The 25,445-nt window shown below is 37.0% G+C and overlaps 1 protein-coding gene across 4 annotated transcripts in view; it reads right to left on the bottom strand.

Moving 5' to 3' along the window:
• TAFA2 (TAFA chemokine like family member 2) overlaps positions 1–25,445 on the bottom strand; it is a 588,983-nt gene that overhangs the window by 31,844 nt on the left and 531,694 nt on the right. For 3 of the 4 annotated variants that reach the window (XM_082422922.1, XM_082422924.1, XM_082422923.1), the window contains 2 exons: positions 15,037–15,189; positions 3,328–13,924 (listed from right to left, as the gene is read on the bottom strand). In XM_082422922.1, the coding sequence (XP_082279048.1) occupies positions 13,755–13,924; positions 15,037–15,189 (323 nt within the window). In that variant the 3' untranslated portion in view covers positions 3,328–13,754. Of the gene's footprint in view, positions 1–3,327; positions 13,925–15,036; positions 15,190–25,445 lie in introns of those variants that run through there. The other variant, XM_082422925.1, reaches the window with a different exon arrangement.

Genomic DNA, 25,445 nt, shown 5'->3' with positions numbered 1-25,445 from the left:
TATTTTAATAACTGGAAAAAATACCTATTGAAGCTATATCATAACAGCATCAAAATGAAGTACAATACCTAAAATCTTAGGAAACAGAGTCTACAAACAGCATTGGAAAATTCCAGAATTCCAAGTCAAAATGTTTAACTTAAAAACTTAATCAAAAGGGGATATTATATGGGTGCCTAAAATGAATGCCTACAAGCCACTAAATTACAACTATAGATAAACTTTGTACAACCTTCTACTAAGCAAAAACAATGGAAACTGTTGGCAATTGAAAGTCCTAGGGAGTGTTACTTAAGTTATTTATAATGAAACTCTAGTCTCCAGAGATTCTCACTTTAATATTGGTGGAATCGTTATAATTCTGCATGCCTATAGCTGGTTCAAGAGCTCCTTGCTTCATCAAATACATAAGACTTTTTCCCTTGTTTTCATCTTAGTTCAAAAAGTTCTCCCCTGTGGATGGGTATAATGGATGGATCTTGAGGGATGGTTTGTTTCCCCCATGAAAGCTGCCAATTCCTCACAGAATACTTTGTGAAAAGTACTACCAGCCTTTTATCTGGCTTCTAACTGTAGAAATGCCTTGATTTGTATTGGTCGATCTAGTTCTTTGACCCTTGTAATTGTGTATGGAAAATTATACTCACATACAAACACACACACACACACACTGTTTTGAATATGAATATTCACAGCATTTCTTCTAAGAGTATCAACTATGTAGTCATAATATTTGAAGAAACGCATGATAGTCATGCCAATATTAGTCAAAACTTTCTGAGAAAATATTGTAGAAGATATATTCACATCATGATGATTATATGGCATCTAGAGTTTTTACACTTAGGAAACAATATATTTAATTAGAAACAGTATAAACTTTCGAATCAGACAGAACTGTGTTTGACCTTTGTCACTTAATAATTATGTAGTTTTAGGAAAGTTACTTAATCTATTTGAGCCTTTTTTTCCTCATCTGTACTAAAGAATAAGACTGACAATGTCATTTATGGTAATTATGAGACATATTTTATTTAAATAATATAGCACAGTACCTGGCAAAAGTTGTCACTCAGCAAGAGAAAGGTATTGTTATTACCCATATTATTATTACTGCTATTTTGTATCTTTCATCCATTTTTGAATACTGTTACAAATATTAAAATACTCAAGTGAATTAGTCAAGGTTCTCTAGAAATACAGAACTGATAGGATAGAGGTCAGGCTTTTTTTCAATTCAGGACTTCAACCAGCTGGATGAGGCCCACCCACATTATGGAGGATAATCTGCTTTACTCAAGTCCATCAATTCAAATGTAAATCTCATCTAAAAACACCCTCCTAGAAACATCCCCAAAAATGTTTGACCAAATATCCGGGCACTGTGGCCCAGATAAGTGTACACATAAGACTAATCATCACACCAACTAATACCTTGCCCTTGACTTACTGACTTTCTGAACACACAATTCCTCTACTTTACTACCTTGTTATAAACAAGATCATCTGATGACTAAGCAAGAGTTACAACACTTCTTGAACTTCTTTCTAGTAGAACTTGAAAGAGATGCTCTCTCAATGTGACCATTCCTCTTGTAAAGCCTATAAAGAGGTAGCTGACATCTGCCTTTTGAACAGGGGTTAGTCTACCTTCATGGTTGGTTTATAGAGTTCTCACTGTGTGCTAGATAAAAAGAGAAAAAAAGGGAAACACCCTGGAGAATCAGGTATGCCTATTCCAAAGCAAAAGATATGTGAACTCATAGAAGGGTGAAGAAAAAGGAAACAGTCCATAAATTATCAGCGAGACTCAACGGGAATGACATCCCACTTAATTATGCACAAGCACAGGATGGTGTCACTAATAGCCCATCCTCCTCTTAGCAAATTCGACCGAGGAGGACTCTGGAGGAGCTGAACACACTATGTAAGCATGCATCATGAGATGGAGTTGGTGTACACATGTGGGAGGAAGGCCAAGAGAATCAAGTATGGAAGACATGGGAGAAGGTTGTTAAGTTTATAAGGCCTTGTGAAACCTTGACAAGCTGGGTAGACTTAACACTGACTGCACAGGAACTACAAGGGGCCATGCTGGGTGAAATGGAGAGTTAAAAAATACCTGATCCATCCTGACAACGTCTCCATCTTTCTGTAACTTCAGTAACTTCCAGAAGGCTAAATCCTTAGTGAGAGGTTACCGTTACTGCTACCAAAATTACTTCTACCCATAGTGAGAGATTACAGTACTACTGAAAATACAGTTGACCCTCGAACAATGAGGGGGTTGTGGTGCCCACCCCTGTGCAGTCGAAAAATCTGCACAGACACAGTTCCACATCCACAGATTCAACCCACCACGGATCATGTAGTATTATTGAAAACAATCTACATATAAGTGGACATGTGCAGTTCAAACCCCTGTTCAAGGGTCAACTGAAATTCTACCCTAGATTTTTTTAATCCACTGAAATGAACACTTCTCTTTCATCTTATGATACCTTTGGTATCATATATATAGTGATGAGATATAGTTTCACTGAATAGGGTCTCCTTAGACCATTACATAGGTGAAATGTGAATTTGTGTAAAAGTCACGGTTAACAGCTTTTATCATAAGCTTTATTCATAAGGGAATTCCCTTACCTCTCATATAAGAAATCTTCAAAGTCATAACATGGAGGCAGAGAGTTCACATCTGTATTATACATGCAGGGGTGCTCTCAACAAGTTGATTTCATTTCTGAAATTTAATCTCAAACAATGGTTGGCTATCTGGCAGACATTTGCCTTCCGTAATCTCACAAATCGATCACATGTTGTAACTGAAGTTGGAGGTTGAAATTTCTAATCATGATACCTGATTTAAATTTATATGTCAGCCAAAGTGTCTGTTGAGAATATTCAATTTTATTTCAAGATAGAATAGAAGCGTCTCAGTTATGAATCCTAGAAACAGGCTGAACAAATCAACTCTCCCCACAATTACTCAAACAGTCCTTTCAAGAATAGGGTATTTTAAAGTTGCAACACAGCGATTGCATTCGATTATTTGCAAACATCCTTTGAAAATGAATTTACACTGCCCGGTATTACCTAGTCTGTCTCTCTCTCTCTCTCACTCCTAGTTTTCCTATAACAGGACTAGAAAGAGAATAAGAGATGCAAGGTAAAGGTAAAATATATTTGCCACCAGAAGAGAATAAGCAATAAAAATTAAAGGTAAAATAGCCAACAGTAAGCAGAACCTCAGCAGAACAGCCCTTTATTGACTTTGGGCTAATCCCACCATAAATCATGGGAAGCCAACATTGCAATTTTTTAAAAAAATTAATTAATTTATTTATTTTTGGCTGCGTTGGGTCTTCGTTGCTGCGTGTGGGCTTTCTCTAGTTGTGGCGAGCTGGGGCTAATCTTTGTTGCCGTGCACGGGCTTCTCATTGCAGTGGTTTCTCTTTGTTGCAGAGCATGGGCCCTAGAGCGCGCGGGCTTCAGTATTTGTGGCTCGCGGTCTCTAGAGCACAGGCTCAGTAGTTGTGGCGCACGGGCTTAGTTGCTCTGCGGCATGTGGGATCTTCCCAGACCAGGGCTCGAACCCCTGTCCCCTGCATTGGCAGGTGGATTCTTAACCACTGCGCCATGAGGGAAGTCCAACATTACAATGTAATAGGAGCTAAACACAATAATACTGAACCACAGCAGCTAAAGGTACATTCAACAGCTAAATAGCTCTTGTCTGTAACAAGTTCAATACTAAACATTATATAAATGGAATACCCTGGCTTAGTATAAACTATAAAGATTTTGGCTTCTTTGCTTTAATGTGGCAATTTGAGTTTTATTATTAGATGACATTTCAACTGAATGGCTGATTTTGCTGTAAGTAATATATATCTTACTTAAAGATTTTTAAAGTGTTCTATAAGCTTAAAGCATTAATAAATATGTGCCATGTTATAAGCTTCCAATATTCTTATTTGTGGGTGGCAATTTTAAATTATTTTCAGTTTAATTAGAGTTATTACTATGGTCCCATACACAAAACCCTTCTCCTTCCCCTCTCTCATATTTTATAACTAATAGAAAAATTTAAAGTGATTTAAAAGTCTAATCCAAAAAGTACTCATTCAGTGTTGTCTCTATGAATAGCTCATCAAGAGGAAAGTAGTCTAGTTGAGAAAGCATCTTAACGGATTTTCATTTTCTTACGGTAGTACAATGCCAGACGCAAAGGTGGAGAACAATTTAATTGAATCTTGACATCGCAGAACATAATATTTTCATTGTACTTAGTCACTATATACTAAGGAGACAAATTATTGAATAAATTGCCTTTGAATGGCCTCAAAATCTGTCATCCATTTGTTTTAGGAGGGTTATAGACCATGCAATATTAAACTGCCAATAGACTCCAGTGGCACCTGTACAAACCTCTGTCCTACCACTTCTGCACATGACAGTGATTTATTGACTTTCTCTCCAATTGACTGTGAATCCTTGCACAGCAAAGAGTCATGATTTTTTTTTTTTAAATTTGAATTCCAAAGCCTACCACAATGTCAGGCACAGTGCCACATAGCAGACCTACAATTGATCTTTACAGAGTGAATGAACAAATGAATGGATAGGCGTCCCTTGAATGGAGTTTGTTAACTCTGCTAAAGGGATTCATATTCTTATTTTAAAGGAATTCATATTCTTATTTTTAAAATGTTTCTGACACTCCATTCTATTTTAAATAGATGCATATTCTGCAGTTTACAATGTGTTACGAGTGACACCATCCAACTAGGAGGCAAGTATTAAGATTATGACAGTAAATAATATTCATCTAACAGATCATGAATTTCCAGTATTTCTTGCAAATATCACATCCAGAAAGAAACTTAAAGGCCACATAATCTGTCTGTAGGTTCTATATCCTTGTTGTATCAACTGACAGTCCTGGCTCTCTGGAATTCTGTGTTCTCCCAGACTCTGGTCTCTTGGTTTTCCTATCTCTCTGTCCACACTTCATGTTGCTTAGCAAGTACCTTCTTCTACATTACCTGCTAAAATGTCTTTGATGCTCTTCCCTTTCAACACATTCCTTCTGGGAGAGCCTTTTAAATTAATTATTCCAACACCATCTGGGGGATGACTATTCTCAGACTTCTGTCTTGATTTCTAGGGCTATATATCAAACTATTCACTTGATATCTCCACCTCACTGTGTTTTTATCAATTAATATCACCAAATTGATGAAGCCAGAAATACGAGTATTTCTAGAATTTTCTTTCACTAACCTCTCATATTCAATTAGTTACCAAGCCCTATTGATTCTCCTTCCCACCCCTCGACACCCTCACTGTATCACTTTCCTGTCTTAGTTCAAGCCTGTTATCTCATACTTTCCTCAATTCCCTACAATTGACACATAGCAGCCAAATAGACTTTGTAAAGTGTAAATCAGACCCTCCTCCTCTCCTATTTAAGGTTCTTCAGTGGTTCACCATTGCTTAGAGAATAACATCCAAATCTTTCAGCATGGCAGTTAAAAGGCCATCATGATTCCCCACCCAGGGGTTCCCCATCACCCCACTCCCCTCACACACATGAAGTCACCCCATAAACTGATTTCAATTCCAGGAGTAAGACATGATATTTTATACCTCAATGCCTTTGCATAAGCTGTTTTGTGTTTGTTGTGGTAAACTGAACTAGTCAACTCTGATTTTCTGCTCATCTTTTAAGTCACAAATTGATGATTTCCAGAAATGAGGACCTTACTATTTCCCAAGTTATCCCATTCAACATCATCTTGAGCTGACACCAAGAGAGTTATTCCTTGTCTTTAACTGTATTCTTTGTAGTCACACAGAACAAGTCTAATGTTTCTCTTTCACATGATGTATCTTCAAATAATTTAAAACATGTTACTCTTAGTGCTTCCATTCTCTGAGGTAAATATCTACAAAGCCTTTTATGTAAGCTTCTTTTTTTTCGCACCCACTGAAAGTTGGTGTCCAGAACTTTATTGGGTACCACAGTGAAGTCTAACCATTATAGAGTCAAGCTCAACTCTGCCCTTGTATTAAGCACACTTCACAACCAGCTGGCCATTATTCAGAGGTAGACTGCCCAGCAGGGAGCTGGGATTCATTCTCATCTTAGAGAGAGTTGGGAATTAGACCATAGCTGTCTCAGCACAAAGCATTTGGAATTCTGAGCTTGAGGGAAAATTTACCCCATTCTCCAAAGAGCATAAAACTGGATCTGAAATCATTGCTTAAGGGATTTCAAATCCATAGAAAATGTGTGAGGAGAAGGGAAAGAGCCACAGGAGAATGTATTCAGGGAAGATAATATTTTTTAATAGAATGGCTTTTACCCACCCCAGAAAAAGAAAAAGGCATAGAATCCCCGCTAGCTAGGGATACTTGAACTTCCTGTTCTATTCTCCCAGGGCTTATGAGGTACTATTTTTCTTTGATTAGGGCTCTCCAGATAACCAAAAACAGATGAGTGTTGCCTCTCGCAGGAATATTTACCTCTGAACAAATAGCAACCTCCTCGATATTAAACATAAATCCCTGACAGAATTTTAGCCCTCAGATTACAGACAGGATATTGTTTAGGCAGAAGCCTAAAGATGTACTTCACAGTGCTAATGAGATTTTATGACGCCCAAACTAGATTCCATTTCAATGTACAAACATTCACAATTAATTATAAGATTATGAGCGTAATATTCAGAGTAACACCTACAAATAAATACCTGGTTCAAGTACTGTAGAAGCATTTAAATCTTACAGGAACATCAAAGCACTCATATGTTGCCCATTTCTCATTTTAATTGTAAAAATATAGGCCAAGTTTTGGAATATATTTCCTTATGATACATTTTTAAAAGTCTTTGCAATAATTTCCAATAACTCTCTAAAGAAATAGCAAGGGAGACACTCCTGGATCTATTAAATTATTATTAATTAAGTAAGCAACTTTTAAGTTTAAAATACTAGGTTTAAAATGTCACTTTTAGTAGTGCTACTTCCTGGACACCTAGCTTGGTGTCCCTTCTACCCTTGGACCCAAATCTAATTGAGAAAAAAAATTTGTTTCTGTCCACATCTCTTTTTAAAACTTAATGTCATTATAGTAATTATATAGTTCCTTAAGTGCTTTTTTCAAATGTCCATATCATTTGAGATTTTAAATCTTTTCTGATATGAATTTCAATGTCTACATTTTTCTTACTATAGTAAAAAATTTTCACCTATCTTAATAAATATCAAATTCAAGATGTTATACCATATTTAAATTTCTATTAAGTTAAAGAACCTAGATTTAATGGATATTAATGTATAACATAAAACCTGTTCTCCCCACAGTTTTCTCCACCTCACCTAATGTCAACTTCCTCATTCTATTTGCTCAGGACAAAAATTTAGGTCTATAGTGACGTGACTCATAATACCTTTCTAATCCGAAATATGACCACTTACCTTGCTCACTCCCCCCAGCCACACTAGTCTCCTTGGAGACTTCAGTATGCAAACTCCCTTGGCTCAGCACTCTCCATTTCCCCTCCCTGCTTTACTTTTTCCCATGGCACCTACCACCATCTAACATATACTTTACTTTACTCATATATTTTAATTTTTGTCTCCCCCTGTCTGATAGGTAGAATTCTAAAGATATACCCTCAAGATTCCCGTCCCCTAGGTAGTCAAATAAACACTAATCTTAGCACAGCTGTGAAGGGACAATGTCATTAAAGTTGCTAATCAGCTAATCTTAAAATAGGGTAATCATCCTGGACTATCTGGGCGGGACAAATGTAATCCTTTGAGCTTTTAAAAGCAGAAGAGTAAAGCGGAGGAGAAATGGCGGAAGGGGGACGTCGGAGAGATTCGAAGTGTAAGAAAGACTCAGTGTGCCCTGACTGGTTTGAAGATGAAGGAGGCAATATGATGGAGAAAGCAGATATTCTGATGGAGGTGAGAGAGGCTCTCAGATGACAGCTACTGGAGGGGTAGAAACCTCATTCCTACATTTAGAAGGAACCGAATTCTGTCAATAACCTGAATGGGCTGGGAAGCAGATTCTCCCTTAAAGCCTCCAGAAAAGAAACACAGCCCTGTTGTGAAAAGATGAAGCACACCCATTGATTTCAGCCTTGTGAAACTCAGCGCAGACAAATAGCTGAGCTATGCTGTGCCTGGAAGTCTGACCTACAAATAATTAATGGATGTTGTATCACGTCACTAAATTTGCTAAGGCAGCAATAGCAAACCAATACACCCTATTGGAATCTAGGCCTTATAAGGGCAGGGATCCTGTCTTTTTTTCCCCTGTGCTGTGCTCCAGAACCCAGAATAGCACCCAACAGTAAAAGACAATAAACACTCGCTGAATGGAAGAATGTATCCAGTATACACATTTTCCCCATGAAATCTATATTTTACAAGATCTTATGAAATTTTTACCCCAAAATATTGACTAAAAATATTTAAAATGTAAAAGATGAATTGATTTGAAAACTGTCTATTCAGTAGTTTGCATCTTTGCAAGTTAGCAGTGGCTACCACTTCCATGGAGCCAACATGAGAAGCAGGCAAATATCGCTTCTAAAGCCGTGGTTTTCAAACTGCATGTTGTAACATATTAGTGGGTTATAAAATCAATTTATGGGGTTGAGGAAGGGAGGAAGAGAGGGAGGAATGAAGGAAGGAAGCAGGAAGAAAGGAAGGAAGGAAATAAAACCAAAAAATCAGAACTTTAATTTTAGCGTGGGGTGTATGAGTGTATGTGTGTGGGCGTGTTGTGTACATGTTGGATCACAATGTAAGATGTATTTCTTACTTAGGTACCATCAAGATAATTTGAAAACCACAACCCTAAAAGTTGTCATGCTCTGTCCTGTGGACCAGGGTGCAATTTAGGGCCTGGTCAGAGGTGAGATGAAGACAAAAGAATGGGGAATGTGTCTGTTAGAAAGGGCTGATCAAAAAAGGACCACACTACCCTAAGTCTATGTTAAATTTACAAGACAAGAAGAGAGCTTGTGATTGAATAATTCACAAATTGCACCACCTTAAGGTGAGAAAATGAACTTTTCTCCTCTTGTTGTGTTCTTCCTTTGCCTTGGACCTGGAGTAGCACCCCTGGACACCATTCAGACCCACCAACTCAGAGTCACCGAGTCTTGGTGTAAAATCAGGCAGCATCTGGAAGGGGATGACTTGAGGCTTCAATCAACAAAGCACCGTAAGATGCTATTTCTTTTCTCCCTTAGAGGGAGAGGATGAAAAACCTAACACTCACCTCTCTTCTGAGATTAGCCAGTTATTAGTGTCATATAAATTTAGCTGGAAAGGAAATTAGAAATGTCCTTGGCACAAGGAATCAAAGAATAAATGTTGTTTAGAGGAACTTGAAATTGAATCTAGCTCAACATCCTCACTTTTTTTGCAGATGAGGAAGCTGAACTAGAGGCTTATGCTATCCCCATTATTATAACAATGTTACTCGACGTATATTTACCAGTGATTCCAATGTTTATTGTTAGTGGGCTGCATATGGATAACAAAAGAATAATGCAGTCGTCTACTATTCATTCCCCCACTCAAGGGCATACTCCTGGTGGGCAGGCATCATGCTATGTATATCTTTGTGCTCTAGTTAGTAACTACTGTGGTTGGGGAAATTAAATAAGATAATACCTGCGATGCACTTAGCAGAGTGCCCAGCACACTTTAAGAGCTAAGTAAATGCTTTCACATTTGATTTTGTTGTTTTGATTATAATATGAGCATTCTTATTGTAGAATATTTATGCACAGGAAATTTTTTAACATTTGTTGATTTTCATTGCATTATACAACAAAATATAATCATATTTTATGCCCTTAAAATCCATTTATGTTTGAAGGGACATTAAAAAAGTACAGAGTTCTTATCTGCTTAAGGTACTTTAGGTAAATGAGTAAAGATGAAAGAATTCCAATTAGTTAAAAATTACTCAGAAAATGTCTTCTTAAGCATATGAGGATTCATGATTCATAAAGATAATATTTCTAATGAAAATATAAAAATCTTATATCAGGTTTAGTTCATTTTTCCTTAGGTAAGAACGGGAGTCCATACCAATGGCCAAGGACTGTAAATCCTAAAATCAGAATGTGAATTCTTTTAGGAGATATTCCACAGAGAAAGAGTATCAAAACATTAAAAGAAATGAATCAGTCTGTTTTTTCTGAGGATTCTAACAGTGTTATCAGTTTTTTTTCTCAATTCTTACAAGCTCTACAGCACCTTTCCCCCCTGCTACTTTTCTATTATATAATCAGCATATAATTATGTGCTTTTTCACACTGGGAAGACTATTCTTTTATTAATGACTCTTTGAAAAGTTCTTTATTATTTATCTTTGAAAGTGAGTTTGAAATCAAAAGGCTTTCATGGCTTTTCCTTTTTTTCTTTTTAACTTAGGAGTTCTTTAAAGTAATACAGTAGATGGTTACAGATGTCATACGCAGTCATTAGTTTCCAGCTTTAAGGTGAGAAGTAGGGTTTGGGAAACAATGTAGCACCCTCCTTTCTCTGCAGACTAAATGTTTGGGGTCTTGAAGAGCATGTATGCAAATATTGCTCTTCTAACAAAGGCTGTCTATTCTTTGCCTTTTCCCCTTGTTAGGACAAATAGAAAATGGGTCATGACAATAAGCCTCCTGAATTTAGTACAAAGACAGAAGGAGGATATAATTAGCATTTATGGGAAGTACAATGTAAGTTCCAAATTAGTCTTAAATGAGAAATTCACCCAGCCCCTGATCTGTAGTCAGTTCTGGAAAGTACCATGCATCTCTGCTGAGGCCAAGCAAGCCTCATTGATGTTTCTGGCTGACTGCTTTTTTTCTAACATTAAGTTTACCAGAGCACTCCAGATTGGATACGGGCAGTTATGAAGGAAGATGTACATTACTGCAAATTTTAATCATTGCTCGAGCCATTTTGCTTGCAGTGATAATCCCATAAGACCAACATATCTTGCGTAAGGAACCCAAACGACTTTTTGCTGAGAGCAGCTCTTCAGGTACTTTTATAGCCTATTCCTGCTTAACTTCTAGACTTTCCCATTTGTGGCTAGGACCTGCCAAATCAGGGCTTCAGTGGCTTCTTGGCTCACCACAGCCATGGCTACCTTATTTAAGACCGGCAAGTAGATAATAACACCAGTGATTAAAATAGTGATCAGATTTCTTTTCAATAATATTGCTGCTGTTTATGTAGGGCAGAACCTACCTCTATCCAACACTTCCACTGTGGGCAAAGTAATGTTGTGCCAGAACTATTTCAAGAATTTGTCTCATCTCCAATACTTTTCGGACTATTTCAAAGGAGATGGCAGAACACTAATAACATGATGACCTTGACAACTTTGCTTCTTTGGGGCCTCAGGGAAATTCACCTAATTGTTTTGGGAGCCAAACTAATTTGTAATTGAACATCATTTTGCCCAGCCATTTGAAGTGCCATGACGTTCCTTTAGTTGAAAATGTCCAAGTAGCTTCATTTTCACCAGCAATCTTTTTACTTGTGAAGGAAAAAGTAACAATAATTTACTTTGATGGTACTCAAGAAGCTCCTTCTCTCAAGCCCTCTTATCTTCTCTTATATATAATGATTTTTCCTTTTTAAATGAGAATCATAGACTCTCAGGGTTGGAAGGAATTTTTAAGATAATTTAATACAAAAACCCACTATTGCATGAATCCTCTCTACAGTATCTTCAATGAGGTCTTCCATTAACAGCTGTTCTCCAGGGCAAAGGAGATGAAGGAAAAATAGAAAGGGCAATCCACTATATATAAGTTATATGAATTTATAAATAAAACAAACTAGAGGATCTAGATGTGGTCTTCCCTACTCACAAGTTCTCAGTCTTTCATCCATCTTGTTTAATTACATTATGAAGAATTCGTGAAGCAGAGACTCAATTTTACATTTGAACTATTGAGAATATGGCCCAACAGGGAGTGAAGCAACACTTCTAAAACAATTTATTATGAGAATTTAGATCACATGCTCCCGACCTTTTCATTTCAATGATCCAAAAAGCTAAAAATATTTTTAAAGGTCTACTTTATATGAACAGAATTATAGGAAACTTTCATCACTATTACTTAAGAATAAATTAAATGATCTAGTATAAACTACAGGTTAAGAGATTAGGTTCTGGAATGAAAATATATGGTTTGATCCCTAACTTCCCATTAATTAGCTATATGACCTTGGGAAGTCACTTAACATTTTAAAGCTTTGGTTTGCTCAGCTGTAAAAGGAGATAAAAATATTACCTCTTTCACTGGGCTATTAAGAGGATTAAATGAGCTAATTCACATGAAGCACATTGTTCAGTATATGGCATATGTTTTAAGTATCTAATAAGTGTTAGCTTTCTCATACCCACTGATGTAATAAAAACATAGAATTTAGATGTAGAGAACTCACTATTTTTTTTTTTAAAAATTGTTTCAGAATCTTAAATCTCCAGGCATTTGCATGAGTGCTATTTTAAACTAAGGATTAATAGTGTTAGGAAAACATTTTTCATGCTATAAATAGCTTATAAGGAAATTTTACATTGCCAGAATGGTTTTAACAAATCAATATGTATTATATCATGTGCTAACTGAATAATACAGTTATTCTAATTAACTGATCATGCACTCCACAGATTCTGGAAAAGAGTGTCAGCCTTTAACTGACGAGTTTAGAGTCATGAATCACCTGACAAAATATAAAGTTATTATTTATTAGAAACTTGGTTACTTTTCTGTATGTCTGAATAGTCAATGCACTAAAGATATTACTCAACATTATATATCTGATGGGATTTTAAAATAATCCTCTTGAATATGTCCACACAAGGTTTAAAAAAAAAAAAACTGCTATTGTTAATCAATACCGTAAATTACAGTCTCTAGTTTTATGTTACGTTTTATTATATAAAGCAACCCCTTTTTATAAAACATTATTCTGTTCTAGCCCCCAGTTATCCAGTTCTAAACAGTAGTCAGCTTTCCCCTTAGGGCAAAAAGCAAAATAAGAAAAAACTTTCATTTGCTGATTCCACAAAGAATTTAAATTCTGCCAGTCCAGAATATCCATGGACGTAATTAGAAAATGAAAGAATAAAGCTATTTTTCACTTCTATCCCCCAGAAATCAGTCATTGCAAGCTGAGATACCTCACTGCCTGAAGAGCATTCCTTTTATATTGACCCCGAGATGTGAAAACTCCTCTCGATAACTCATTACAATGATTACAAACTTAACCATTAGAAAACTATTTATTGATCCAGAAATCGGGAGGTCAAAATAATTACTCTCATAAAAATGAAAGAATATTAACTGGGAAATGTTTGTTGAGTCATATACAAATTCTTTTTTTTTCAGAATTTATTCAGATTACTATCCATCAGAAGAATGAAGGATTGGGGTCACCTTCCCAGCATTTAACACGCATCCTTGGGGCGGGGGTGTTCACGTTTTTGTCAGTATCTCATGAAGGAACAAAGAGTATTTAATTATTAGGGAATATGACAGTTGATGGCAATCTACAGAAGATGTTATTCTGGGTAAAATAAAAATGTGCTATGAAAAAATGAAGCACGGAGAAAATGGGAAAAAAAACGTACTATGGAAAACTATTACCTCTCATTCTACAACCACCACTTAAAGATGTCACCGCACATGCTCCGTGCTCTATTAATTGAGAGACTTTTTGCTTTCACAGGCTGGCTGTCCACTTACCCTAGTTGTTTTCACTTTATTCCCAGAGGAACAGCTCCATCCTTTCCGATCTGGAAGAACTTTACATTCCTCTCCCTCAAGACATGGTTGCATATGGCACCACCATTTCTGTTCCACTATTGAAGCTACAGGAGATAGAAAAATCAATTTAATATTTTCTATTTGGGCTTGTTAATTCTTTGGGTGCACATTTAAAGAGGAACAAAAGCCACATATTTTTCCCACCACTGGGCTGATTGGGTTTTGAAGGATGCTTTTTTTTTTTTTTTTTTTTGTCCAAAGGGAATAAATCTTTCTAGATTTTATGACTAAAAATATTTTTTAAATTTTTATTTTACTGTGGTAAGAATACTTAAAATTTTAAGACGGTAGATCTCATGTTAAGTGTATAATACAGTATTGTTAACGTTAGGCACATTTTTAAAGGATATTTCATGCAAACATATAGGCTTCATGAACATTAACATATTGGAAAGAAACTACGTGGATACATGCATGCGTTGATTTACATAAACATATAAGAAAGTGAGTCCATGACCAGAGTCAATATTTTAGAATCAATGTAATATTTCCCACAAGTAGGCTAAAATCAGGAAGGCATTCAAATTAACACAATCTTTTTTTACTGTGGGCAGTAACTATCATCACAGGAATGCACCATGAAAATATGTGCACTTAACACACTATTATTTATGATAACATCAATTATATAGACCCACATAAATATTTATATCCTATTGTAATTAGGTGAATCCTCCAAGAAAGAAATTAATATTTTGATAAATCTCTATAAAAATATTTCTTGTGAATTCTATCCACAGCTAAACATTCACTCATCTGTGCGGTGTTTATTTTTTCATTGTTAAGAACCAGCCATGTGTTTAGGTACCCACACTATTTAATCATCTATTTTCATTTCTCCTTTGCCAAATAATTTATACACACACGCACACTCGCCCTCCACTGGCAAATCAATATTTCATGGTATCAAAGAAAGAGGCACATGGACTTATTGGAACCTCATTATAATGCCTATTGCTACAAAACCGCATAAGATCTCAGACCATCTTCCAATAGATTTTAGGTTTCAAAATGCTCTTCAAGTGACCTTGTACCAACCACATGGTTGACGGTGCGGTCCCCCAGGATTAATCCCAGTCATCGGCATCACAGTGGGATTCCAGTTCTAAGCAGTCCTCGTCTACCCTACCACAAAGAGCAATGGAAGAAGCCTCACCGTCCACACAAGATGGAGCAGCTCGTGTGGTACCTGCCACCTGCCCAGGGAAGCAGGAGCACTTGACCGTTTGTGACCGTTCTTCTATCTTGTTCTTATTACAGCATCTGTGGAGTGCCACCACCTCGCAAGTGCCCGTTTTAACATGGTGAGCTGCACAAACAAAAACAAAAGTTGAGATAACACTGAGAAAGCTTTGGATATTCCCCCCCTCTTTTTAATTAGAAGCACATTAAATATAGCTCTTTAACGGATCCACCATGCATGAAACTAGAAATACAATGATGCTGACTCCATAATGCAGATTTGATCTCTTTGCTAAATGTGGTAGGACCATTTCTGTCAGTAAACGCCTGGTGAAGCAGGAACAATTAGTGACTAGATTAGAATGAGCTGTTAGAGCAGTCTGAAATATAGAGGCAATGTGTGGTATCATCAAAAACATATTTATTTGCATATGACTTTTTTTTACACCTTTTTGTTCAACATGTTGATCAAAGTAAGGAAACCCCCTGGACAAGGTGCCCTGTACTAGGGCTGAGACAAACCTTATTCTCAAAGTAGGTGGGTTGATAAAGGTTATATTCTTCATCTAGGGGTGAGTGTAAGGGCCAGGAAGGGAAATTCTTTTCAGAAATCAGGGAGGCAGAGGGTGGGAACCCACTTCCTCAGGATTCTTCTGCTCAATTTCCCTGGAAATGAACTAACTGGGTGATTTTTGAAATTGCTGCCATTTTCCTGAACGTTTCATCCAGTCTCAGGGATGGCTGCGGCGTGAAGCCAACAGTATTTCCCGCACCTCCTGGGGGGGCTGGCCCCACCCCTCGGCCAAGGCAAGGGCTCCAGGACCTCCCTTGACCCCCACCTTGCACCCTGGTTCTAAGTTTACAAAGTGTTTTCCTCGTTCCTTTAAGTCCTCTTCCTTACCTCTGATATTCCCTCTCTCCCTCCCACCCGCAGGGCTGAGATCAGAGGGTGGTGATGGTAAAGGGACCCGACAATGACGTGACCCTCCTGTCTCAGGTCAGGGGAGAGAGCTCGGTGGCCTCCCCTCGCCCTCATGTTTACATTTGCAATCTGAAGCACTTTAAGTTACGTGGGGTTTTTTGGTTTTTGGGGTTTTTTTTTTTTGGTTTGTCTGTTCCTGTAACTTATTCTCCAACTACTGCTTCCAACTGAAATAAGACTATTAAATGCCTGTTCAGGAGGGAAAAAAAAAAAAAAATCATTCCTTTCAATTTTGCCTGAGGGAACAACTGCCACCAAATGACAACCACCACAGCCAGAACTTGGATAGATTTATATCTAGCCTGGAAAAACCCAGTCCACGAAGCTGTGAGGCTCCATTACCCATTTTCTTAACCTCACAGTAAGGCTACTGAACTGTTTGGGTGATTGAAAGTTTTGGACCTCACCTATCACATTAGGATAGGGTTCGAGTTTGCCTTCATTGTTTTTTTTACCCAGCATTTCTTCTTCAAAGTATTAACCCTACTGTGAAATGATAGGGCAAAATTTCCATCTGCTAAACATAAAACCAGCTTAAAATCAAACATTTGTTGAAATGTTATGCTTTCAGAAATTTAAGAACATGTGATTGATATAAAAACAATTTAAATAGAAAAGTAGGACATATGAAGTTGTTTAATGTTATGAACATACTGAGGTAATTTTGTAAATGAGAGGAGTTCATCATGCATTCATATCAATCTTCCCCTCAGAGATGAGGAACCACCAGGCAGTAACTCAGGTTAGATTGCTTGGATTTTTCTTCTAAGAGAGACCAAATCGCACAGATTGTCCACCTTATCCCCCATGTGAAACCAAGAAACTCGGGTGTAACATACAGCTTTGACACATAGTCCTCAAAAGAATGTTAAGAAGCAGATACCATTTCCAATGTCACAAAGATTTTTCTGTCATGGTAGATACAAATGGGGATTTCTCCATGTGTGATTCAAACACAAGGCTATCCAACAAAAGCTAAAAACTTGAAAGCTGGATTTCTGTTCCTTGTGCTCTAGAAAATATTTTCTTAGCTAAGGATGATTCAGTTTGTTTTAATTTATTGAATGTTTTATGTAATATTATACGAGTCAAAATACTGCTTTCTACACTGAACCTCACCTAGCACATTTTAATTGAGTCGATACCACATATCAGGCATGGTTCTGAGTAATGGGGATGCAACAATGTATAAGATGGACATAGACCTGCCCTCAAAGAGCTCATATTCCTGTGGAGAAAACAAATAATAATTAGGTACTAATGGTTAAGCAAGACAATATTAGATTTTCTAGCTCCTTGAAAGAAATGCAGTAGGGTAATGTGATTGAGAGTAATCAAGCAGGGAGGGAAGGCAGATTTCCGTGAGTCTCAGGGAAAACCTCCCTGAGAAGGTAACCTGAATAATGGCCTGAATGATGAGAAGGAAGCCTCCATGTTGAAGAGCTAAGAAAGGAGGAACTTTCCAAAGAGAAGGAGCAGCAAATGACAAGGTTCTGAAATGGGGAAACGTGTGGTGTGTTCCCAGGACAGCAAGAGGGCCAGTGTAGCTGTACTGTGGCTGAACAACTGAGAGGCTGAGGACAATGTGTCAGAGACGTAGGAAGATGGTGTAGGGGCGGGGGTGCCGTGGTAAAGAGATTGGATTTTATTCTCGTTGCAAGGGAAAGCCTTTGGGTGGAAATGCTGTCATCTCATTAATGCTTTAGAAGTCTGCTCAAGCTGCTCTTTAGAGAATGGACTGAAGAAAGCAAGAGTGAAAGCAGGGAGACCAGTCATGAAGGGGTTGCAGGAGTTCAGGAGGGGAAGGATGGGACACAGACTAGACTAAGGGTTGGGAAGAAGAACCAGATGAGGGATATTTCAGAGTAGAGTTGGTTTGACTTGCTAATGGACTGAGTATGAGCTGTGAGGGGAAGAGGAATTAAGGATTACTCCTAAGCTTGTCCTGAGGAATTAGAATTTGGTGGTTCTGGAAGCTAGAGGAGGCCTGGGAAAGGGGAGTTTGGCAAAAGTTGGGTTGGGTCGGAATTACTGTAGTTATGAAATGGAGCTTAGGGAAGAGATCTAGACTGCAGATACACACTTAAGAGATCTAGGTTGATAAGTGATATTTAAAGCCATAGACTGGACTAAATTACCATGGAAAGGCTACCGCTACCGATAGAGGAGTAGGGAAAGAATAGTCCAGAACCTAAATCTGGAAGAGGTGAGACAGTAGAAAAAACTGATCAGGAGCAGAACATGAGGTAAGAGAAAAAGAACATGAGACAAAGGCATGGAAAACCAAAGAATAAAATGTTTCAAGAAAGAGGGATTGGTCAGTTATGTCAAATGTTGCTGAAAGGTTTAATAAATGAAGCGAAATAATTGTCTACTAAAAAAATAATATGATGTAGCAGTTAAAACAGAGCCTCCAAAACCAGAGTAGCTAGGTTCAAATCTAAGCTTCTTCAAACAGCACTGTAACCTTGGGCACATCATCAAATATCTCTGATTAGTATTTTTTCATATCTAAAAGAGGGATATTAATAGCACCGTCTTCATATTGTTGATTTGCGGATTAAATGAGTTAATAAGTATAAAGTATTTAGAACACTCCCTGCCTCATAGCAGGTACTCTGTGTTAGCTATTATTAGCACTTGATCTAGATAAAAATCATTTTAATGGCATGATGAAGATAAAAGCATGATTATAGTAAGTTTATTAGAGAATGAGATGCAAAACTGCAGATAATTATAAAAATTTCTTTCAAGGATTTTTTCTGTGAAGGGAAGAAGGAGATGAAGTAATAGTTGGAATGAAGCAAAGGGTCAAGGAAATTTTTTTAATGGATGCCATAAAAGCATGCTTGCTTGCTGGAACAATCTGAGAAAAAGAAAATGACAATATAGGAGAGAAAATGGATAATTAAAAAAAGAACGTTCTTGAAGGGAAATAAGGAATTGAGACTGAGGGCACCTGGGGGGTTGGCATTAGATTCATGTGGGGACATTTAATCCTAAGAGTGAAGGTGAGATATGTGAATACAGAGTCAGGTAGGTGTGAGCGGATTAGGTGGTGAGAAGATGAAGTTTCATATCTGATTTCATCTCATTTTGCTATGAACTATGAGAGATGTTTGAGAAGAAAAAATGAATATGAAATATATATTTCAAAGAGGAAGAAGAAATTTACTGGGAAAGAGTAGTAGGACTGCCCGGCAGGGAGTTGGCTGATGCACCCAGTAAACTGTAGAGGACACGGTGGAATGAATGAAGGGGTGGGATTACACAACAAAATGGAAATAAACGTCTGTGTGATGATGGATAATTTGGGAAGCTTGGAGCTCTGATAGCAATTTAGGGAAACAGAGATGTAAGTCATGATGAGCTGTGTCCTGCAGGTCTTTGAATGGAAGCCAGTTTAGAGACAAGAGATTATTAGGGTTTCTTCAGAGAGTGATGTTAGTAGGCAGAGGACCGAGCTGAGAGCTTCAGGAAGAGCTGGATGGCGGCTGGGCTCTCTTTTCCACAGAAGCACAGCGGCCAGGAGCACACAGCGAGGTTCCACTAGTCTCTATCCTGAGAAAAGAGGCAGGCACCATTTCAGCATCATCCACCAGGGCCATTTTATCATCTTTGTTACAAGGAAATTTTTATCATATGTTGGAAAGGAATTGACAGGTGAAAAATGTGCACCTGGTTTTCCCTTCCCAATGCTAATGTCAAAATTCATTTCTACTTTTCCTGACAAGAAAAACTGTCCTTCTCCGCCCCATTAATTAAATCTAGATGTGGTGATGTGACTTGCTTTGGCCAATGAAATGAAAGCTAAACTTCTGAGCAAAAGCAAAGGATATCAGTCTGTGTGGACATTTTAATAGCTAATGTCATTCACCAGATTTCTCCCACCAGCAAGAGCAACCAATTACATTCTTGATAGTGGAGACTATGTCAGCCTGAGTCCCCAAGTAAAGAGACATGAAACAGAGTCCCTGCCAACCATATGGACATATAAGTGAGAAATAAACCTTAAAGTGTTATAAGCCTCTAAAATTTGGTGGTTGTTTGTTACTGTCACAAAACTTAGCCTACCCTGACTACACAGTAGTACTTTCCATTGCTTCCTAGGTTGTGCAGTAGGATATATATTGTCAAATGTGTTAGTTGAAGGATAAGTCAGTGAAACATGATATCTCAAAACCTGGATCATTCTAGCTTGTTGAGTCAATGCAGAATGAACAGAAACAAGAAAATGTTGTTCAGATATTTATATAATTCAAAGGGTTGTAAAGAGTCATTTTACAATTGGATAATTATGTTGGCTAAGTTCAGTATGCCTGAACTCTGGTGAAGAAAGTGTGCTTATTTCTTCTTTGAGAAGAAAGGAGGTAAAATGATGCCCATATGGTATAATGAAGAGAAGGATAAGGTAGGAGCTGCACTGGGAAGAAGAGAGGCATGTCCTCCCCCTTCAGAGAATATGGGACTAAATGTTAAGGAATTAATAATAAAGGTGATGCAGAAGAGCAAGCCTCACAGACCCAAGGCCTTTCTGCCCTGACCTTTCTCTTCATTGCCTGTGAATAAAATGCACAGAAACACAGGTTGAGTTTCCTTGTGAGAAATAGGATTTTGTGAAAAATCTCTATCAGACTTTGTCCTTCTTATTAAAATTGAAGTTGTAAAGCTTTCTGGGGGGGAATGAGAAGGGGATGATTAACCTTGTTAAAATAGAATAGATGATAGGTAGGTAGGTAGGTGGATATGGGTGGATGGAAGGATGGATAATCTTTCACTCAAAGAGTTTTAAGGCATGGGTAGGGAGAATATTGACTGTTCAATATTTTTATATATGCCAGTATATATGGTAAGTAAAATGAGCTATCTCAAAATAGGGATGTGAATCTTCTAGCAAAATTTAGTTCACCTAAGCATGGCATACATATACACACACATAGTTTTCTTATTTGTCTGCTATATATCTTAACTTCTCATGTCAAATTCTTGTAGACAAAGGCTAATTTTTCATGTAAACTGCTAGTAAGTGGCATGTGTTTAATAAATGGTAAACAAGCAATTTAAGAAGGTAAAACTAATTCCTGTGGTTTTCCTTTAAAAGGTTAATGAGACTAAAAAATTCAAGCAGTTACTAGAATTCTCTACACGGAGTCAGACAGAGCTCATGATAAACTAATCTAATTAAATATTAGGGCTTTCCAAATTAACAAAATAGACTTCACAGACAATCATCGTCATACTAAAATGATGTAAGACCCCCTGGAGAAGATTTAAATGAAAAAAGAACAATTTTCTTCATGTCACAATCCCCAAGTCACAAAAGACAAAACAAAACAACAAAAAGCCCCACACCTTTCTGCTATTTTCTCCTCCCTGAATGTGATGCATTAATACAAAATGTTGCCTCCTACATTTTTGTGAAATGACACTAGAGGCACATAGATTTAATTCTTATGAAAACAGGATTACCAAGTCTTGCCCAGCTCTAATTGTTGCCTTCCAAGGTTATTACCTTCATATATCATTTCAACAATAGGATACGGCCCTACTGGTTCCCCAGAAACATGGCCTTAAGAGACTGCCTCTTAAATCATATCTTAAGATTCCTAAATGTTTTTGCAAAGCTATTATGACTGGAATACTCTGGAATGAAGTCTTATAAGGCATTTTAGCAAAATCTTTGTTTCTATTTTTTACCTTCTCTATAGGAAAAAAAAATCTGAATAGCATTTGGTTTATATGTGTGCATAAATTTTTAAAAATTATATATATATATACACATACCTATATAGACACATTTAATTATATATAATTATATACACATATATGTTTATATATATGTTAATATGGTCACATTTTAGCCATTACCTGTGAACCAACTATATACATAAATATGAAAAATGGGTTCACAGAATAGTATTTAGGCAAATCATTTACCTTGAGTAGTGGTTGCTGGCCTTTAGTCAATAAGAGCACAAAGCTATGCATATCACATTCTAAATGTAAGAATAATCCATTCACTCTGGAAACAATTTAAGGAATAGTGGTATTTGCTAAGTAACATCCATAGAATATTCACTGTATGCTATGCACTATTCCATTTTATCATCCCAACAACCATTAAAGAGGAAACTATAATTATCCCCAATTTACAGATGAAGAAAATGAGCCAGAGAAATGGTAAGTAACTTGCCCAAAGTAAAATAGTAATAGACAAAACCAGAGGTGAGAATTCGGCAGTTTGCTTTCAGAAACCATGATCTTCAACACTATCATATAACACCTTTTCTACAAAGCTCCGCGCACATGCAGTAGACTATAGTTCCAGATGATGTGAAGGAAAGCAAGAAGTGTATCACTGTTCCTACATGTGACGCTTGGTAGCCTAGAAAGGACATAGGCTCTGGAACTGAAATGTCTCAGTGCAAGTCTACCCTAACCTATACTATACTTGAGTAAATGCTTAAGCCCATTCACCTTTCAAAGAACTGGTTTGTTCATCTCTAAGATAGCTCCATAAAGTCCTTATAAAGACCAAATGAGATAATGTATGTGAAACTGCTTTTAAATTGTATAGCATTACTTAAATGTTATTTTAATTTTAACTATTAATGTAATTAATGAATACCAAAATGATACAACATATAAATTTAAAAGATATAGCTGTTAGAGAAAGATCTATATTCTATAAAAGTTCTAATTTAATATTTTAAAAAATCTATGTGTATATATATATGTATATATATGTATACACACATAATTGTGTTGACATGAGATGCATGTAAAAAAAATTAATCTGACACAAGCTACAGAAGAGAGTAAAATTTAGCGTCAAGTTGTGAATTTGTTCCTACTTGATTTCCTCTCCATTAGATTTCAGTTCTTATTTGTATTCTGATTTGTCTCATTGACTCTGAAATTTTGTTTGTCTCCATACACTCCTATTTAATAGTTTTACCCAGCTTGACTAGCTCCCCAGAGAGTCTGCATTACACCTTCTAAGCAGAAATAAAGCATCACCTACATGCACCAATAGGCATCTGAATTGCAAGCTAGTTAGTGGATTTAGGTTGCTGTAAATCACTTTGAATGGAAAAAATGTGCTGAAACAAAAACTTTCTGAGACAGCTAATTTCTCACTTTAATTCATTAGACTGAAAAAATAGGGCACATTTTTAGACTTTCATGCTGAAGCAATCTAATTAAAAGAAATGGTCATTTAAAAAGTTCAATGAAATTTCAAAAGTTCACATAATTTATGAAGTCAGGATGATTGGGGAGGAAATAAGCAAATGTCAATGACATTTTTACAGAGCTTGTTTTCTAAAACTGCTCTAGTTTCATATGGAAAAAATAAAATTATTGGGGAAAAACAGATTGCCACAAACGATAATAATCCTAATAACAGTACAGTCTCCGTTAACAAAAGCAAACTCTCAACCAGAGGATGTCCCACAGTCTATTTTAAGAGAAAAAGGCAGAACAGAAGAAGATTCATTCTTGGGGGAATTTTAGATTCACTGCCCCTCAGTTCAATCATGAACATCTTCTATATCCACGTTTTAAATGAGAAGTGATGTTGAGGAAGGCAAACCTCAAAGAATATTGGTCTCTTTATAAACTGTCCAACAACTTCTGCTGGTAAGGTCTGCTCTGAAAAAGAAGAACTGGACCAATCAAATCCATTTCTCTAGAAATTTGAACTAAAAGTCACAGAATTGCCCCATGGAAACGGGCACTTGAGTCCAAAGGTCATTTGGCATCAGGAGTCAGGTCACCTGTGGAGCGCTTTGTGCGAGCCTCATGGTGCTGAGAGATGGGGACACACAGGAGTGGGAAACAAGCACAGGTGCAAAGGTAAGAGATAAAGAAGTAGGTAGTTCCACCACCTGCCTTGGTGTCTGCCTTTCCTGAGGTCTTCCTGAACTTTTTCCTCAATTCCTGAAATATTTTATAGAATTGGTTTCAGTGAGCCCCTTTTTTCCTGACGTAATTTGATGATATCTCTGTTCTTTGAACCAAAAATAATATACTGACTAGGATATTTCCTTTTTTTTAGATAAAGTTAAAATTAACAAAAGTTAATTATCAATCAGAAATATTGTACAGCACAGGGAACTATATTCAATATCCTGGAATAAACCATAATGGAAAAGAATATGAAAAAGAACATATATATATATGTGTGTGTGTGTATATATATATATATATATATATATATATATATATATATACACACACACACACACACACACACACACACACATCTGAGTCACTTTGCTGTATACCAGAAACTCACACAACACTATAAATCAACTAGACTTCAATTTTAAAAAAAGAAGTATTTTTGGGCTTCCCTGGTGGTGCAGTGGTTGAGAATCCGCCTGCCAATGCAGGGAACACGGGTTTGAGCCCTGGTCTGGGAGGATCCCACATGCCGCGGAGCAACTGGGCCCGTGAGCCACAACTACTGAGCCTGCGCGTCTGGAGCCTGTGCTCCGCAACAAGAGAGGCCGCGATGAAGAGTGGCCCCCGCTTGCCGCAACTAGAGAAAGCCCTCGCACAGAAACGAAGACCCAACACAGCCAAAAATAAATAAATAAATAAATAAATTTATTAAAAAAAAAAAAAAAAAGAAGTATTTTCTACCCCCACTTTTAAGAGCAAAAGACAAGTTTCCACCTTCAAAGTAGGATCCAGGAAATTCACCATTCAACAGTCTCCCTTCGTATATTTACCTCATAGTGAAAATTGACATTTCAAAAGATAACCAACTCCAATTACTACGAGGAGAAAATGATCCATAATATTCTTTTAAATGTTTCTAAAGGCAAACGTTTAAAAGTAGATTTCCTGCTTAATCCCAAATTATACCCCCAAAATGTGAAGAATCAGAACATCCCCAATTCCTAAACACTGTGAGAGTCATACTGTTCTTTTATGACTAATAATATTCCTGTAAGTGCTGCTAGGAAGGAGGGCAGGCAGCCCAAGCGCTTCTTCAGGAAAATGATAGAGTGAGTAGCAAGCGCAGTGAAAAGAAAGATGGGATTTTGTCCCTGAAGAGTGAAACGTTGAGTAAGTCCCCGAGTCTCTATCCTCATCTGCAAAATGAGGAAATCAGACTAGTTTTAGAGAGAATTTAAAGGTTCCTTCCATTTCTAAAGTGTTATGAGTTTATGAAATGATTAAGTTTCATTATAATGGGTACAATATATGAGACCTATCAGAAAATGAAAGTCGAAGTAAAATGTATTTTTTTAATTGCTTCAAACTGACAAATTAACCTCACTAAGTCACTGAACTTAATGAGAAACTGAGAAGAGAGTTTATGAAATTTATATTTTGGATTTATTTCTTACCTGTATGAAGCCACAAATCTTAACTACACAGTGTAATAT

The sequence above is a fragment of the Balaenoptera physalus genome, assembly GCF_965194825.1.
Source record: "Balaenoptera physalus genome assembly, chromosome: 13".
Classification (NCBI taxonomy): Eukaryota; Metazoa; Chordata; class Mammalia; order Artiodactyla; family Balaenopteridae; genus Balaenoptera; species Balaenoptera physalus.
Note: the sequence above shows the minus strand (reverse complement) of the source record. Positions and strands in the feature narration are given on the sequence as shown.